Source organism: Cheilinus undulatus, linkage group 4 (genome assembly GCF_018320785.1).
Source record: "Cheilinus undulatus linkage group 4, ASM1832078v1, whole genome shotgun sequence".
Classification (NCBI taxonomy): Eukaryota; Metazoa; Chordata; class Actinopteri; order Labriformes; family Labridae; genus Cheilinus; species Cheilinus undulatus.
This window is the reverse complement of record NC_054868.1, coordinates 50,150,677-50,170,670: the sequence shown is the minus strand read 5'-3', so window position 1 is coordinate 50,170,670 and position 19,994 is coordinate 50,150,677. Positions and strand designations below refer to the sequence as shown.

The 19,994-nt window shown below is 39.9% G+C and overlaps 1 protein-coding gene across 1 annotated transcript in view; it reads left to right on the top strand.

Moving 5' to 3' along the window:
* The first annotated feature begins 9,203 nt into the window (after window positions 1-9,203).
* The window catches only part of LOC121508615 (voltage-dependent calcium channel gamma-2 subunit-like), a 124,180-nt gene continuing 113,389 nt past the window's right edge, over window positions 9,204-19,994 (top strand). The window contains exon 1 of the mRNA XM_041785589.1: window positions 9,204-9,507. Coding sequence (XP_041641523.1) covers window positions 9,297-9,507 — 211 coding nt within the window. The 5' untranslated portion in view covers window positions 9,204-9,296. The remainder of the gene's footprint in view (window positions 9,508-19,994) is intronic.

Sequence of the window (19,994 nt, the reverse complement as noted above, 5' to 3'; positions counted from 1 at the left end):
CATTTGTGTAGTATTTAGCCTTCTCAAAAATGTAAATCTATTAAAAAAATAATTATAAAATGGGTTAAAAAGTTAAAATAATGGGTTAATAATGGCAAAAAATGGTGGAAAAGGTGGTGAGGTTGGATCTTAAAAGTAGCAGAAATAGGTTAGAAGTGACAGAAATTACAGGGGAATGGCAAAAAACAACCAAAAGAAGGCAAAAATGGGCATCAACAATGGTGAAAGGGAATTAGAAAGTGGCTGGAAAAGCTTTAAATTGGCAAAACCGTTTAAAATGGAAAAACTATGTTAAAAATTGTGGGGAAAAAAATGATGAAAACTGCTTAAAATTTGGCAAAATTGCTGTAAAGTGGCAACAGTGGAAGTCTAAAAATATTCGGGGTTGTTTTTAGGGAATCTGGAGACCCCCTCTCAGTGTCTAGTGACCCCAAAGGGGGTCCCAACCTGAAGGTTAAGAACCACTGCTGTAGAGCATTTATGAGGTCAGTCAATGATGCTCAATGAGAAGGCCTGGCTCACAATCTCCATTCCAGTTCATCCCAAAGGTGCTCAGTGGGGTTGAGGTCAGGGCTCTGTGCAAGTTCTTCCACGCCAAACTCATCAAAGCATGTCTTTATAGTGCTTGATTTGTGCTTTGGGGCACAGTTATGTTGGAATAGAAAAAGGCCTTCCCTGAACTGTTGCCACAGAGTTGGAAGCACAGCATTTTCCAAAATGTCTTGGTATGCCGAAGCATTAAGATTGGCCTTCACTGGAGACAAGGGGGCCTAGCTTAAACCCTGAAAGTCAGCCCCATAACATTATTCCTCCTCCAGCAAACTTCACCAAATCCAGCTGTATCATGAAAAAAAACCCCAGATATGAATACAATCCAGAAATGCTGCTGTCTTCTGTGGGTCAAAGGTCATTACAATGGACTGAAGCAAAATGGAAAACTGTTCTGTGGTCAGATGAGTCAAAATGTAAAATTCTATTTAGAAACTATGCTGTCGTGTCCTTCAAACCAAAATGAGAGGTGCATGTGCACAGTTCAAAAGCCCTGTTTCCCTCATAGTTGCATTAGTGCCTATGTTGTGGGCAGCTTACACACCTGGAAAGAAACTATCAATGCTGAAAGGTAAATAGAGGTTTTAGAGCAACATCCAGATAAGGTCTCTTTCAGGGAAGGCCTTGCATATTTCAGCAGGACAGCATGGCATCATAGTAGAAAGAGCCAAAGAGCCAAATTGTTGTAAAACGCCTTTGCAAGAGTGATGAAAAGTGGCAAAAACTGATTAAAATGGCAATAAAAATAAGTTAAAGGTGGCAAATAATGGTCAAACAGTGGCAGAACGGGGCAAAGAGGCACAAAGTAGGCATAAAACAGTGAAAAGGTGGGTGAAAAGTGAAAAAACAGGGAAAAAAGTGGCAAAATAGGGCAGAAAGTGGTAAAAATGAGTGAGAAGTTACCAGAAAATGAGTTACAGGTGGCAGAAAATGGCCAAAAAAACGCAAAATCATGACTAAAAAATGAGTATAAACGTGACTTAAATGGGAAAAAACAGCAAAGAAGGGCAAGAATGCTGAAAATAGTGGCATTTAATGGCAAACCATGACTGCAAAAAGGGGAAACAATTGCAAATGGCAAAAAGCATGATAAAAGAGGCAAAAAACTGGTGGCAAAAATGGGATAGAAGTAGTAAAAATGTGCAAAAAGTGGCAAAAAATTGAAAAAAAAAAGGCAAAAAAATGCAAATAAGGGCAATGGAAAAACACAGATTAGAAAAAGGTTGAAAATTAAAGCCAACTGTTTAAATGTGAGGATTCAAACTGATAAATGTGAGTTGCAGTGGATTATTTTCTGAGGTCATAGTTTCCCTTTTTAAAGGTTTTCTGGGGGGGGAAATATTTCAAATTAAGACACAAAAGAGCCACAATCATCACAAAGGAGCCACGCTTTGAGTATCACTGCTTTAACCCATTTTCATCCCCTTCCAGAGAATAAAGCATAAACATTTTCTGTTGTATCTCAAAGCCAGCCTGCTACACTGAGCGTGTGCATCTGTGTCTACATCCCTGGCAATCCCCATGAACGTACCATGTGGCTCTGGAGCAGCCTATCACAAGAGGGAGACAGTTGCCGTGCTCCTGGATGCAGAGAGGGGAGCTGTCCGTTTCAGCACCACGAAGAGGCAGCAGTAACCATGGTGCACTGTGAGCATGAGCAGGATGTGACTAATCAAACACAAACAAACAAAATGAACAGGAACACTTTTACGCAAACTTCTGAATACATTTGAAGACATTAGAATATTTTTAGAAAACAGTCACAGGCAGAAGGCGTCTGAATTCATTCAGATTCTTACTCTGGGTTTCCATCCAATTGCACCACTACTTTTGCATTTTTAAAGCGTCTAAAATGAATAAATCCTACCGCTTCCTTTCTGGTAACCATTACATGTAACATAATGCACATTCCAGCGCTTGTGACCGTGTCAGAGTCATCGCCTCCTCTGCATGGTGAGGGGATTTGAAACATACGACAGTGTCAAACATACAGTGCACGGATCACTGAGCTTTATAACCTAGCCCATCTATTTGTGTTGAACTCGTCTGAGCCCTGGACCGCTCAGTCAGGTGTTTTACTCTCACTGCTCAACCCTTTCATTATGTGTACCTTGTATCTACCCACACCCAACCCCCGACACCAGGAAATTAAAATACACCCCTGTCTGTGGGAAATAATACGCTGCTGATGATAATAAAGTGACACCTTATTGATCCCTGTCTCAGAGTTGTCTTTCTCAAGACCCATCATCAATGAGGAGGTCAGAGGTCGAATGTCATGATGTGGCAGCATGCTAGAGGACTCTTCAGCAGTTTTTAAACCACATTCTTTCAGTAAAATAGGTTGAAATAACCTCTAATTTTACCAGAAAGAGATGCATGATATTGGGATTTGGCATCTTAAATATTCATATTTACTCTACTTTTGTTTTTATTCCATCAGAAAGCCTAAAAAAATCACAGCTATTGAATTTTTAATTGAATCAAAGTAGCAATAAGGCTCATGGCAAAAATAAAAACCGGTATATACACCATAATGGAATCCAAATGTATTTATGAAGCACATATAAAATAACAAAAAGTTGACAAGAATGCTTCAAAAATGATAAAAACACAATAAAACATGGGACAAATTTAAAAACAAGACATTATAAAAGGATAAATGAAAACAGAGAGAACATGAGTACAATAAAACTGGTAAAAATATATTTAAAAAAATAACACCCATTTTACTATTTAATAACATTTACCACTGGATCACTCTTTATCTTTTACAAACTTGTGGCAACATTTTACCACTCTACAGACTATTATTTTTTGTCAACTTTAACTTTGTTAAATTGCAGAAATTGACAGGAATCCTTCTCAAACCACACCTAAAACATTTATCTCCACCATGCACCTATTTAATGTGCGCTCCATCAACAAATCATAGTTATGATGTTAGAGGTGCTTGTTTGAGACCAATAGAGATGTAAAACTGCATTTTGTGAGTTCTGAAGGAAACAGGAAGTTTGAGACGTTCTTGGTCAATGCTGATTGGTCCGATGCTGTGATGCCACTGTCTGTAACATAGACCACACACTCACAGAAATATTCTTAAGATTTATGCATTTCAATTGCATATAAAATTTCCATCCATTTGAATTACTTAGATTTAACATACAGGCCAATAAACTTTATTTGCTGCATATTTGTCACTCTAGATCACACTAGATTTATGTTACATCTAAGTAATTCAAATGGATGAAAATTTTATATGCAATTGAAATACATATCATCTTAACATCTTAAGAATTAGGCCTAAATATTTCTGTGAGTGCAGCAACCCATCAGGGGACTTTGACCAAATGAGCCCCGCCTCTTTCTGTGGGAAAAAATATGGAGGTCAATAGGAAAGATTAGGTCATTATGGATTTAAAATCTTACAATATGAAAACAGTACGGTTAAACTGTTATTGGGAGCCACAATCCAATGGTCAGTGAGATAAACATATAGTGTAGTCCATTTCTGAAAAAATACTCGCATCCTAACAATATGAAATAAAAGAAATTATAGATTTACATGAGGGTGTGTTCAGCCTCCCTCTTTTAAACTGGACAGCCAGTCCCATCATGTGACTGGAGATGTCATAAACCAACATCACATACCTTCTGTGTTTTGGATCTTAACACTAGAATGTGGTTATTAGTTAATTAATGTGAGAAAAAGCTGTTAACAGGCAGACAGACTACGGCTCCTGCTGTCACAGAGCGATCGCTAGCTTAAAGTCATTAAGAACACAGCACCAGTCCAACATTTGCCTGCTTTAGTCCTCTCTAGTTTCAGCCAAAAGACACAAAACTCTTCTTTGACATTCTTTCTTCATTTGAGAACAACAAAACATGTCTTAAATTATGGCTTTTTAATTGTTTAAGGCACAAATCATGACAAAATTGCTTTAAATTGCATTGTTACCGGCATCTTTTCTAATCTGAGGGCTTGTTTCCCCCTTAGATTAGGGTGTGGTCACACAGGAGAACCAGAAGTGACGTTGTGCTGCTCTGATCTACAGGGCTGAGAAAGGTGTCAAAGGTGGCAAAATATTGGATAAAGGTGGCAATAATAGGTTAAAAGGGCAAATATGGGTTAAGGAAAGAAAAAAGTGGCAAAATGGGTGCTAAAAGTTGTAAAAATGGGCAATAGAAATGGTTAAAGCAGTTTAAAAGTGGTATAAATGGGTTAAAAGTGGCACAAAAAAAAAGGTTAAAAGAGGCAAATGTGGGTTAAGGATGGGAAAAAGTGGCAAAATGGGTGGTAAAAATGGTGAAAAGCAGTTAAAAAAGTGGCAAAAAATTGCTAAAAGTGGTAAAAATGGCAGTTGAAATGGTTAAAGCAGTATAAAAGTGGTATAAATGGGTTAAAAGTGGCACAAAAAAAAAGGTTAAAAGAGGCAAATGTGGGTTAAGGATGGGAAAAAGTGGCAAAATGGGTGGTAAAAATGGTGAAAAGCAGTTAAAAAAGTGGCAAAAAATTGCTAAAAGTGGTAAAAATGGCAGTTGAAATGGTTAAAGCAGTATAAAAGTGGTATAAATGGGTTAAAAGTGGCAAAAAAAAAGGTTAAAAGAGGCAAATGTGGGTTAAGGATGGGAAAAAGTGGCAAAATGGGTGGTAAAAATGGTGAAAAGCAGTTAAAAAAGTGGCAAAAAATTGCTAAAAGTGGTAAAAATGGCAGTTGAAATGGTTAAAGCAGTATAAAAGTGGTATAAATGGGTTAAAAGTGGCAAAAATAATAGGTTAGCAAGGGCAAATGTGGGTTAAGGATGGAATAAAGTGGCAAAAATGGGTGGTAAAAATAGTGAAAAGCAGTTAAAAAGTGACACATATTTGGTAGAAGTTGTAAAAATGGGTATTAGAAATAGTGGAAGCAACCTAAGCAACCTAGGAAAGCCACTCATAAACAGCATTTGGGAAAGGGCAGAGCCTTTGAAAAAAAACTCGGAGGGTAATTGGATGAAAGTTCTGTCAGTCACAGCTGATTGGTCCACTTTCTAACCAGGCCCAAATGGTTCAGACGGGAGCTTTGCAAGATGGATTTGCCAGTGAGAAAAACAGAAATGGGCGTATTCATCTGCTTTGCAAGGTTAAATCTAGAATTCTCAGTAACAGAAAAAATTTAGGCAATCAAGAAACAAAAATATCCAGCAAAGATAACCCAGGGTGATGAGCAGCTTGAATCCCACGACAAACAAGAATGGAACAACATTCCTCTCCCAAGACTACATCTACTGGTTTCCAGATGTTTAGAGACTGATGTTAAAAGAAGAGGGGATGCTACACAGTGGTACAACATTACCCTGTCCCTACTTTTTTGAGATGTGTTGCTGCCATCCAATTCTGAATGAGGTAATTAGTAGGGATGCTGAGTAAGCACACTGCTTTTTGCCCATTCACTTTCTCACTTTTCACTCATTTTTTGCCACATTTGGACCATTTTATGTCACCTATGACTCATTTTTTTGTCACTTCTCACTCATTTTTTATTACTTTCTGACCCCTTTTTCCACTTTTCCTCTTCACTTTTACCCATTTTCACCATTTTTGACACCTTTAACTCATTGTTATTGTACTTCAAGCTGTTTTTGCTTCACCACTTGGATTGTTGCTCTTGAAAAGGTATTTTTTAACAATTTGGCTTAGGGTTAAGTAACACTGCTGTGAACAATATCTCCACCATCTTTAGCACAATCTCGCACACCTTCAGCCTTTAGACTCAAGAGGCTGCTCGGTCAATGAGGCAGTGTCCCATTTTTTTTGTGTACTAAATTCTATATTTTGAGCAACGATTTCACATTCTTCACAAATCAGGTATTGCACTCTTCAGCTTTTATGCTTTTATGAGCTATTTTTCCACTATTTTCAGCTATTTCTATGCTTTTTCAGCAATTAAATGCCATTTTCAGCTATGGTAAGGCTACTTTCACCTACACTTTAACTGTTTTCAGCCATTTTAAGGCCACTTTCAGCAATTTTTATGCTATTTCCAGCTATATTAAGGCTACTTTCAGCTATTCTTAACTATTTTCAGCTATTTTAAGGCCACTTTCAGCTATTTCATGCTATGTTCAGCTATTCTTAACTCTTTATCAGCTATTCTAAGGCCACTTTCAGCTATTTAAGGCTACCTTCAGCTATTTTAAGGCTACCTTCAGCTATTCTTAAGCTATTTTCAGCTAGTCTAAGGCTATTTTCAGCTATTTTTTCACTATTTTCTGCTATTTCTATGCTTTTTTAGCCATTAAATGCCATTTCAGCTACTTTTAGCCTATTTTCAGCTATTTTTCAGCTATTTTCAGCTATTTTCATTAGTTCTTTCAAAAGTCAGCTCTCAGCATCCTCACTCAATTTCAGCTGAAATTGCAATTTTGATTTTGTATTTTTATGAAATGCTAAAATGTCTCAGTTCAAACATCTGATATGTTGTTCCTGTTCTATTTTTAATCAAATATGGGTTTATGAGATTTGCAAATTTTGTTTTTATTCACATTTTACAGAGCGCCCCAAGTTTTTTGGAATTAGGGTTGTTATTTTTCAAACATTGTTTTATTGCATACCTCAAATTTGATGCACACCTTTGAGACCCTTTGATGCACGAGATCCTTGATTTGTCCATTTTCTTGTGATTAAACCGCCAAAGGTTGGACTTTTTCTTAAAATTAATGGCAAGAAGCCTAAGAGAAAGTAAGAATTAAAAAAAAAAAATCCCATATTCCCTCTAGCTTCTGTTCAGGACACTGACACACTCTGGAGAGGCTCCAGATAAACTGACTTGTTGAAAAGGACATGTTTTTACAGTGCGTTTGTTTTTGCGTAAAGTGCTGCTGCTGCTGCGCACGGAACATCTCCGTCTCTCTTCTCTCTCTCTCCTCCTCGCTCCCCTCGTTGTGTCGATTTTTTTTCATCCTCTGCTCCTAACCATCATCCACCCCCTCCTCCTCCTCTCCTCTCTCCACTTCTATCTCAGCTCTGCGAAGAGGAAAAACGAGGAAGCCAAGGATTGATGTGTTGCTCGGCTTGAAATTTTATACATTTTTTTGCGCACAAAAATCTCCCTCCCCCCCTCCTCCACGTTTGACAGCTTTGCGAACAACAACAAAAAAAAAGCAGCAGCGCTTTTGCTGATGATTTTCATGTGATGACAGTAGACTGCTTGTGTCTGTTAACGTGCGCTCGTTTGTGGCCGTGATATAACCGCGTAGGATCGGTGTGGATGCTGGGGGAAGAGGCTCTGACGCTCCGGGAAGCTGCGTCCATCCCTGCGTGTCGACCGGCTGCATGACCGCTGATGCTCGGCCTCTTCGCCTGGATTCGCCCCTCTCCCCGCGGTGTGCCGTCGGTACCGCTGCCTGTATCCCCCTATAGCAGATTTCCACTGTCGCTGGAGAAAGGTCTAGGGACCACATATGGAAACTGGGGATCAGAATTTTAGGAAAAAGGAAAACTAAGCAGGCTGTCGTTTGATTTTCACTAGAATAATTTTCCTCCTCCTTTTTGGCTTCTTTTGATTTGGAGTGGGGTTGATCGTCCCTGGTTGGTTTATATTTCCTTCATCTCTTAAGGAATGGCTGGTTTTCATGGCAGTCATGGTACTGGCTGATTATTTGCCATTATTTATCATTCTGTCCTTGATTTTGGGGGAGCGCTTGATCCTGCTGGTTTGAATTTATTCTTTCACATCCACAACATATTTTCTTCCCTGCCTGTCTGTCTTGCTTGTCTCCCATCATCCTTCTGAGTACATGTGATAGCCTGATTCTCCAGAAATGCCTGTGATGAGCCTCCATAACTCACTGATCCACTGTGTTACATCAAGGTAGTCATCCTAAATTGTGTCATCATCTGTTTCTGCCTTTTTGCCTTTCTGGGGCTGATTAAAAAAAGAAGAAGAAATCAGGCCGCCAACTGTGTTAGTCTTAACCACCCTCCACCCCCACACCCTGATGTTTCTTCATGTTTCAGTATGAATTAATTCACACTGCGTGCATGCGTCCGTGTACAGGTGTGAGCGAGTGAAAGTTTAGCAGGCTGATGCATGAGCGTGTGTTGTCAGTGTTTGAGCCTGAGGATGACAGTGTAGGCTGTATGTGACGGCCTGTGTGGGAAAAAAAAAAAATACCAAGCGCTACATGCACATCATTCCATTTATCACCGTTGAAGCTGTGAGGATTGTAATACATGCAGCTGCTTTAGTCAGCACAGAAAGCCAAATCCAGGCCTGAGACGATCACAGAGAAATCCTCCATCTTCTCATTATCTCGGCCTTTTTTCCCAGAGTTTGACATTTAGAGGCCTTCCAACTCTGCAAAGTAGGCCTAGATCCCAGACCAGGTCTCTGGTGGGATCTTGCAAGTGTTTTTAGGTCAACAGTTTTCCCAGAGTGGGGCAACTTCCTGCCACTCAAGGACTAGACTTTCAAAACCTCCTCACCAAAGTCTGTTTGACCTGTCTTCAGGGCCAAACAGTCACCCCCAGACCTACTCCCTCATCTTAATTTTCACTTAATTGTTGTCCCACCCCAAAACCAACCATACGATTTCCCCCGAGCTCCCCTAACTCCCCCGCCCCCCCAGCGGCCCCCCGCTACTGTCGTCCGCCCGACACCGCCCACCCCCCGTTTTCCGAGCTGGCGTGGCGACGCAAACTCACAAATATTTACTTCCTATACATCAAGAGGAAAGGGGGCCCCCCTTTCGTGGAATGCGGCAACATGGGCGTGTTTGACCGCGGAGTTCAGATGCTGCTGACCACGGTAGGGGCCTTCGCCGCCTTCAGCCTTATGACCATCGCCGTGGGGACAGACTACTGGCTGTACTCGCGCGGCGTCTGCAAGATCAAGAGCACCAACGAGAACGAGACCAGCAAGAAGAACGAGGAGGTGATGACGCACTCGGGCCTCTGGAGGACCTGCTGCCTGGAAGGTGAGCCGCACATGTGCCGCCGAGGCCGTATGTACATGCTCAGATACACCAACGACAGAGCGGGCTCAGGCACGCAGGCAGATCGATCCCTGCGTGCCCACTCACACATAGACACTGTGTTGCATTTGCACTTAGATGCCTACACATACGCTTGCATGCCCACACTATTCTGTATGTACTCTGCATCCATTTCCACACATCCACTCTCCTTAACCTACACACTCCTCTGCTCTATCTATCTATCTATCTATCTATCTATCTATCTATCTATCTATCTTGTAGAGTTAAGCCATTGCCTTTGGCTTCATGCTCCAAGGGACCTCAACATATTGTCATTTTAGGTGTCTAAACTAACTATTAAGGGGCCAAAAACCTCAAAAATAGATTATTATTCTCCTCAAATACACTGGGATGGATCCTGGCCCCATTTGCAAGGTCCAAGCCCTTTAAAAGGCCCCAAAACTTCCTTGTATTAGGGAGGTAGATCCAGTGCAAGAATGAATTGGTGGATGGCTATGCAATGTAAAATGTACAGGTAAAATGGCATGCAATACATATGATAAAGCAATGACCTCCAGCTACAATAGATAAATGGTAAAGGTCCTCATTTTGGTCTCAGCCTGGGGCCCTGAATTACTTTAACCACCCCTGTTAGGGGCCTCCAAATGCTGTTATCTTAAGGCCCCGTCCACACAGAGACAAATTCAGGTGTATACGCAAAAGTTTTTTTGTCATATCGGCGTTTCATCCACATGGAAACGGCATTTTAGGTGACTGTAAACGATACTTTTTGAAAACGGGTCCCAGAGTGCACAAATCTGCCGTTTCGTCTCCGTGTGGACAGCCAACCGCATCTTTCTTGAAACTATTGTCACACATAGCGTAGCTCTCTTAAGACGCCTGCACGGGTCCGGCCAAAACAACAATGGCGGACTACAGGGCTGTGTTCGTGCTGCAGAAGCTACTGAGCTTGTTATGGCTTTTACAGCAAAATCTGATGCTCCTTTAACACCACCGCAAAACACACACACCATATGTTCTTAAATCCAATGCGGAGAACAACTAAGAGGGCAACTAGAAGAAAGTTTGTGTCAGTTTTCTGTGATCTTCTTTTCTCTTTTGGTGCATGTCTGTGGCAGCAATACAGTGGCACGTACAGGCTTGGCATATGCACTACAGCCTTTTTTTAGTCATTTTCAGTGGTCCCGTCCTTACGTGGATATTTCCTGATATGATCCCGACTTTACAGAAAACTTTCTCAAAATGAAACAGCAATAAACCTTTTTTGTCTCCGTGTGGATGGAGCCTTTGATGTGCAATATGTGAACAGTCACCTATCTAAAATTACTTTATCGGGGGCCAAAGGCATCAAAATAGACTTTGACTATCCAAAAGGCAACAAGGGAGGTCCCCTGGCAATATTTGTGCAAATCTGCAAATTTAGTAAAGTAGACCCCTGTAGACATGGTGATAGAATGCAGTGGTCGATTTCTGCATGGTTTAATGTTTTGCAAAAAATACACAGAAGCAATGTTCAATAGCTATGGAGGCTAAATGGGAAAGGGGCTCATATCGGTCTGTGCCCAGGGCCTCCAAATTACTAAAACACCCCTGCAAGGGGCCTCAAGGTATTGCCATCAAAGGTGAGCATTAAATGAATAGGTTTCACTGAAAAAAGGGCCAAGAGTGAATCAAAAGGCATCAAAATAGACTAGGATTATCCCAAGAAGTCCCTTGAGAGGAACGCTGACCCAATGTTTAAGGTCCAAGCCTCCCAAATGTCTTCATGGTAGACCCTTATAGACATTTTGAAACCATGGGATAATGGTGGCATCCTACTTCAAGGGCCTCAATTTAATTTCATTGAACATAGTCTCTAAAATAACTATTAAGGGGCCAAGAGAGAATCAAAAAGCATCAAAAAAACACTTTAAACTGGTTGTCTTTAATTCCCTGGTAAAGACATGTTGCCCCATTTACAAAGTCCAAGCCCCCCAAAGGCCCCTAAATGTCTTCATATCAAGGAGATTTTTTAGGTAGACCATTAAGGACAAACGGAAACAATGAATTTTACATTTCTGTGATAAAATGGTATGCAATAAATAAGTTGAAGCAATGTTGACTAGATTGCTTTTAGCTGATGGGAAACAGCCTCATATTTACATACATAACCCCACTGCTTGTAGCGTCAAGATATTATCATAGATGTGCATTAAATGAATAGGCTTTGATTATCAAAAATAGCCTCATTTTCAAGGTTCAAGCCCTCCAAATGTCTTCATATCAAGTTAAGTTAGGTAGATCCCTACAGACATACTGAAACAATGAACTGCTTGTTGCAGCTGGCTTTGGGTAACAATTTATTGTCATTATTGGTGTCAATGACATCAATTCAGTCTCTAAAATTACTAATGAGGGGCCAAGAGAAAATCAAAAAGGATCAAAAAAAGACTGAACCGCCCAGAATGGCCTGATTAGGATAAGTGGCCCCATTTGCAAAGCCTGAGCCCCTCTGTCTCTACCCCTGCTAGCAGTCTCAAAATATTATCATCATAGGTATGCATTAAATTAATATGTCTAAAATCATCTAATAAGGGGAATAAAGGTCCCATAGTGAATCAAAAGGCATCAAAATAGACTTTGATTATCCAAAAATGTCCCTGGGGAGGACTGATGGCCCTATTTGTAAGGTCCAAGCCCCCTTAAAGGCCTCGAAACATCTTTGTATACAGCCAATTTTAGTTGGGTAGACCCCTATCATTTAGGTCTTGCCTGGGCCATTCAAAGACTAAAACTGCCCCTATTATCTATCTGTATGCCAATTCTCTTCAAAGTCCATAGCCCCATGTGCAAGATCCGACCCCCTCTGAAAGCCCCTTAATGTCTTCATTTCAGGTGAATTTAAGTAAGGCAGAACGCCATGGGCACAGAGAGAAAGAATGAACTGGTGCTTTACTGTTTGGCAGAATGGTATAGAATTATTACTCTGAAGCAATGTTTAGTAGCAATGAAAGCTTAAAGGCTAAGGGGCTCATATTGGTCAGCATGGGGCATCCAAATTACTAAAACCACCCCTGCTGGGGTCCTCAAGATATTGTATTCTAATGTGTGCATTTTATATACCTAAAATTACTTAGTAAGAGGCAAAGCGTGAATCAAAAGGAATCAAAATAGACTCTGGGGAGGATCGATTTCCCTTAAAAGGCCCCAAAATGTCTTCATTTAAGACAATTTAAGCTGTTAAAAATCTATCTATCTATCTATCTATCTATCTATCTATCTATCTATCCCTACTGCTACAGAATTTCTACTCCTGTTGGTTTATGCACAGAGCATGTACTCAGTCTCTCATTTCTCCTTGTTCGTCTGATTCCTTATATTTTCAGCACATCTCTTTTTCCCATTTAAAGTAAAGTGAAGGAAATCTTGTGCCTAGCTGTGAATGCAGCTTCCTCCTAACAGGTGACAAATGGACAACGCTTCCTACCAATAGTGCATGGTTGCCTCTTTTTCCAGGGTTTCGATGTTGGTCTGCCACGGCCAGCGTGCAGATTGGCTTTTTAATTGTCCCAGCAGAGAGCCGCTCGGCTCACTTAGCAATTTGCCACATTGGATCTCAAAGGAAACATGGGGTCTAGCTAGGTGTATGGCTGTCACATATGGGGTCTAGTCTTGCTTTAAGTTATCAATGTTGTGATTTTGCTCTCTGTTGGAAGGTAAAATGTATATGAAATTGTGGTTATGTTTATTTAGGGCAAAATAAGTGAGATGGGAGCAGCTACATAGATGTACTCAGACTGATGAACATGAATGCTGGAATATGATTGCAAACTTTTCAAACCTGTCTTGATTTTACATTCTTTGGTCATGTATGTGGGGAGTAAGAAAGTGATCTCTGTCCTTGCTCCTCTCCTTACTCACCTGGGAATGTTAGCTATTACATTTGGAAGTCCATTGAGGAAGAAAATCCCAAATCTCTTCTGTGTTTTAACAAAATATCCAACATTTAGCCATCTGAAGGGATTGGCTTATCTTTGGTGTGAGGCTCTATCATTGCACCATTAGAGGGAAATTCAGTGGGGTCAGTTGCTGGTATGTAGGTGTTTTGTCAGGGTAACTACAGCCAGACTTTCCCATTGGGAAAGTCTGGCTGTAATTGGGTTGTGCTTTTAGGAAGTACAGGGATCAAGGGGTTGGCACATGTAGCCATGAACATTTATAATTGGTTGCAGTTCTTACCATATCAGCAGACTAAGGTTGTCTTACATGTTAGATTTTAAAATCTTATTTCCTACAAAATGGGAGAAAGGTTTATGGCTTATGGTTATAGTTTTGTTGTTTCTCTTGTCCCTCTTGTCTTCTTGCTTTTTTGGTCTGGTCTGATCAACAGCCCTTCCCTTTTGTTAGGGAAGGTGAAGTTGCCACTGTAACAGGGCTAAATACTGCTAATGCTAACGCCAGTGTTTATTATAGTAGGGTATAGTCTTTATTATAACATTAATGATTAAGGCTGGTCGGTTATGATAGGCCACAACAGAGGGTACTGTCTAGACCAGCCCTCAATGCTAAGTGTCTTGAGATAATTGCTCAACAAATGTGTGAGACCGCAAATATCAGGACAGTTGCCAATAACTCTTAACCCTTTAATCCTCCAAAGACATTCACTAGACCAGTGGTTCTCAACCTTTTTCAGCCCGCAACCCCCAAAATAAAGGCACCAGAGACCAGGGACCCCCACTGTACCTGTAGGTGGTTTAATACAGCCATGCACATTCAAGAACAGTCATGTGCAGACAAGGCTGCCCATAAGGGGGGATAAAGGGAAGAGCTTTCTGGGACCCAGCCAAACTGGAGGACTATGGAGTCAGCAAAATCATGGTCCATTTTAAAGTTTAGCTGTGATAACCATGTTTTATATTTAACTTGAAAAACAACTTTTCTTATCAAAGCAACAAATATATATATCTTGTTTGTCGTTTGTGCCGTCTTAAAAATGTGAATCCCTTTTCTTAAAAACAATTAAAATGGGTTAAAAATGTAAAAACAAATGTGTTGGATAAGTATGTGAAATGGGATTTTAAAAGTAGCAGAAATAGGTTAGAAGAGCCAAAAAATAGGCAAAAGTGGCAAAAAATAAGCAAAAAATGGATTAAAGTGGCAAAAACAGGCCTAAAAAGTGATAAAGGGGTATTAAAACATGGTAAAAAAAAATGGTTAGAAGTGGTAAAAATGGGTGAAAAAAACTGGTGAAAAGGGATTTAAAAGTGGGGAAAAGGGGTTGACACTGAGGCATAAAAATATAAATCGAGGCAGAAATGGGTTAAACTGCCAAAAATGTGCATTAAAAGTAGTAAAAAGGGGTGAATAGTGTCAATAATGGGTGAACAGAGGCAACAACAGGTGAAAAATGGCAAGAGTTGATTTAAAAGTGGCAAAAACGGGTGGAAAAAAGTGGTGCATGGGGTAAAAAATACACAAAAATGGGGTTAGAGTGGAAAAATATATTTTAAAAAAGGCAAAATTGTAGGGAAAAAAGTTATGAAAATGGGTAAAGATTTGACAAAAATCGGTGCAGAGTGGCAAAAGTGGGTAAAAATGAGACAACAATGTGTCCAAATTGTGCTAAACTAATGAAAAGTTGCAAATAACAGTGACAAAATTTGGTGGGAAAAAATCATTTAAGAAATATTCTTTGTTTTTTAAGGCATCTGGTGATCCTCTCTTAGTGTCTCGTGACCCTCAATGAGTCCCGACCCCCATGCCGAGAACCACTGCACTAGACCTACCAAAATGTGGGCTCCAGGGGTTCTGCAGGTGGGCATTGAAAGGCCATTCACAATAACTAAAATTCATAGAAATTCAAAAGAACTAAATCATGTTTCAAATGATTAGTTTGTTAGACTGAGGAGGCAGGAGACGCAGCTCAAGTTTAACTAATAAGAAATGGAAGACCAGTTTGTTGATTTGTGGCAACAACATGAGAAAAATCAACAATCAAAGTGCCAAGGAGAGGAGCGGGGCAAAAATATCTGCTGCAGTAGATGTAGCAGGTAGATTATGAGATGCACATTAACTCTCAAATGTTTGAACATGGTTATTCATGCTTTTTCCCATATTATTTTTTTAAAGCAGACCCATTTTTTAATGAATAGCCCCATGTACGTCCAGAGAAAAGAAGGACTATCTGAAGTGTTTTCAAACACTCAGAAATCTGAATTGGTTCATGATGGAGCTGGGTTGTGAATGCTCAGCATGCTGTCTTGTCTTGGACCTTGTTCAGAACCCAAATCAGGAACCAACATGTTTGTAATCCCCTCTGCTACAAAGACATTTTCCTCAATTAAGCCTGTCCAAACAACAATCCCAATATAAAATACCTAAACCCTGGTAACTTTCCCTTCAACCTGTGTTTAATATGATGCCATCCTTAAGCCCCGAACTCTTCTCAGTATTCCAGTTTCTCTAGAGAATAGCACAACAAGCCCGCTCACATATGCTGCAGAGGATGAGGACACACACAGATACTTAAACCCTGCCTGTGTGATCCATCTTCTGCCTGAATCACTGAGCACTCGGCCCCAGATTCACCTGATTCACTGGATGACATTGATTCACTGCATTTGTGGTATTTCTCCCATGATTCACTTGGCTATCTTTTCAGTGATTGCTGCAAGAATAGCAGCTGTCTGGTCATTTACTGTAAAATATTGGTTGACGTGAGAGAAGGCAGCAAGTCTGAAGTTCACAGAGAGAAACACGATCAAAATTTTACTCACCTACTATATTTATGTCATTGGTTGTGTGTGTGTGTTTATAGAGGTGGATAAGTATATGGTGCATCTGAGTCCAAGACAATTTTCCCCTGACAAAAACATATCTTATGAGATGGTATGAAATAGCATAAGAAAAATGAACTAGCATGGTACTGTATTGCAAAGGGTGGTTTATTCTAGTTTGGTCGTCTGATGGCTATTGTAGGAAATGTAATAAATACTTTGAAAAATTGAATTTTGAAAGAGAAACTCCTGAGTCAGAATTCAATACATGCTGCATTTCAGTATCGAGCAAATTTTCTCATATGGCATAGTCTGGTATCACATGATATATGGTATGGTATTATGCAGAATCGCAGTGTATGGTACTAACTTTTTTGTCATGCCATGGGTAGGACACGATATGCTATGGTATAACACAGCACAGCATAATCCCAAACGATTTCACGGTATTGGATGGGATTGTATGTATGTTTTGGGATGGAAAGGGATGGGATAATATGGTATGGGATGGGATGGTATGGTATTGGTTAGGATGGGATGGTATGGGATGGGATTGTATGGGATGGGATGGGATGGGATGAATTGGGATGGATTGGAATGGAATGGAATGGAATGTGGTGTGGGATGGTTTGATATGGTATGGTATGGTATGGTATGGGATGGGATTGTGTTGGATGGTATGGTATGGGATGGGATGGTATGGTTTGGATTGGAATGGAATGGGATGGGATGGGATGGGATGTAGTATGGGATGTATGAGATAGCATTGGTTGGGATGGTATGGTGGGTATGGTATGGTATGGTATAGCAGTTATGGTATGGTATGGTATGGTATGATATGGTATGGTATGGAATGGTATGGTATGGTATGGTATGGTATGGTATGGTATGGTATGGTATGGTATGTTTTGGTATGGTATGGTATGGTATGGTATGGTATGTTTTGGGATGTATGGTATGGTATGGTATGGTATGGTATGGAATGGAATGGTATGGTATGGTATGGAATGGTATGGTATGTTTTGGGATGGTATGGTATGGTATAGTATGGTATGGTGAGGTATGTTTTGGAATGGAATGGTATGGGGTTGGATGGGATGGTGTGGTATTGGTTGGGATGGTATGGTATGGTATGGTATGGTATGGTATGGTATGTTTTGTGATGGTATAATAAGGTATGGTATGGAATGGGATGGGATGGGATGGTACGGTATGGAATGGGATGGTATAATATGGTATGGTATGGGATGGTATGGTATGATATGGAATGGGATGGGATGGTATAATATGGTATGGTATGGATGGTATGGTATGGTATGGAATGGGATGAAATGGTTTGGGATGGTATAATATGGTATGGTATGGTATGTTTTGTGATGGTATGGAATGGTATGGAATGGTTTGGTATGGTATGGTATGGTATGGTATGTATGGTATGGTATGGTATGGTATAGTATAGAATGGAATGGGATGGGATGGGATGGTATAATATGGTATGGTATGGTATGGTATTTTATGGTATGGTATGGTATGATATTTTATGGTATGGTATGATATTTTATGGTATGGTATGGTATGGTATGGAATGTTATGGGATGGGATTGTATGGGATGATATGGGATGGCATGATATGAGATGGTATGGTATGGGATTGTATTGGATGTTATGGTATGGTATGGTATGGTATGGTATGATATGGGATGGGATAATAATAATAATAATAATGATAATAATAATAATATCTTGAATTTATATAGCGCCTTTCAAGAAACCCAAGGACGCTTTACAGGAACATATATATACATGGACAAACTATGTGAGCGGTAGGATGAGTGTAAGGGGTGGTTTAGTGAAGACTGTAGACTGTTGGGAACAGGTGGTGCTTGAGACGTTTTTTGAAAATGTCCAGAGATGGAGCGCTACGAATGTCTGCAGGAAGAGTGTTCCAGAGGGTGGAAGCTGCAGCACTGAAGGCTCTGTCTCCATAGGTTCGGAGTTTGGTGGTATGGATGGGATGGGATGGTACTAATGGTATGGGATGTGGTACATTCTTGTTTGTTATAATCGTATGGTATAGTCTGATGTGGTATGGAATTATAATTGTTTTGCATGGCATCGTATGGTATGGTGTAGTATAATATGGCAAGTCATGGTATAGTATGCAGTGCCTTAGTATGTTTTTTATGGAGTAGTATGGACATGTTTGTCATGGGCTGTTTCTGGTCATGTGCCAAGATCAAGAATAATGTTGAAATGAACATACAGTGGAAATTTGGGCGTACAGTCATTTACGTCCTTAGGTTTCTTGAAAGGCGCTATATTAATTCCAGATATTATTATTATTACTCACATAGATTGGCATTTATCAATCTGGATGTGAGCGGAGGTCTCAGCTTGTGTGTGCATGTTTTTGAACTTAGCATGGACCCAGCATGAACCTGGTAGGTTTAGATTAAATATGGGGTTTAAATTCTACATAATATTTCTCCAAGCATCTGATGATCCATATTATGTTGCTGACATTAAGCAGCCCTAGTTTTCAAATAATTTCATTTTCATTTGTTACATTTTCATGAAGGAACGTTTTCTTATCAAGTTATTTTAAAGAATCTATAGAGGGAGGCTGCTTTCAGTTATCACTACAGTTCCAGTTCACATAAGAACATCACTTTGAAAAATATAGTGGGAGATATAAGCAGAAGAAATAAAAACAGTTATTAAAAAAATGAAACTCAGGAGTGTGGATTTAACATTTAGCTTCTTAATAGGAAATATTATTGACCACTGTGATTACGGGAAGTGTTAAACTGTAAAATGAGTGTTTTACCCCAAACTATAGTAAAGTATAAACCTGGTGTGTTTGTACTGCACATATAAAACATACTGTCTAAAGGCCATAAGAGAGGGACAGGATGTCATCCAGCACTCTAAAATGTAGGAATCGCAAACTATATGTTTGACAAGAAGGCTATTTAAATGAGAAATATAGATTATAATAAACTTTTCATTTGTCTAGAGGCTATCAGTCATTTCAGATTTTATTTTATTCCTTTTAGAGTCACATGAACAGTCAGAAGAGAGCAGTTTAACTCCACCAGCATATCACTGCCCCCCTGTTGCTTATAATCAATATAAATTCCTAAAAATGATGGATCACAGCCCCTCTCTTCTCAGCCTGGGACAGTTTCAGACTGGCATTCAGCTGGCCTCCTCCTGTTAACCTGATGTGCCTTTTTTAGAGACACAACATGATTTTTTGTGGGCATCTTAAAGGCTGACCATAGTTTTTAAAACCTAAATGTAAAGAATTAGGATAGTGTCATATACAAGGTATATATCATGCATGTATGAATGAAATATTCTTCTACCAGTTTGGTGTTCCACAATGATGCTGTTAACCACAGTAGTGATTTCCATCCATGCAAAATGTTTGTGATTCACTTTAGTGTCACTTTCCAGGCTGTAAAACTACAAATACCTAATTTTCATACATCTTTGAGTTGAATTTGACACCATAATAAGGGGGGGGCAGTCTTTGTTGTCGTATTATGTACCTCCGTGCCATAAACTCTGAGCTGAGGCCAGCTGAACTGTGAATCTATAGGGGCCTGTAATTGTAATAATTGCTCTCCTCTGACATTTATCAACACCAACTCATGTGAACGCTGTGATTGGCCAGATATGCATGTGTCATAAATCATATGTGGAACT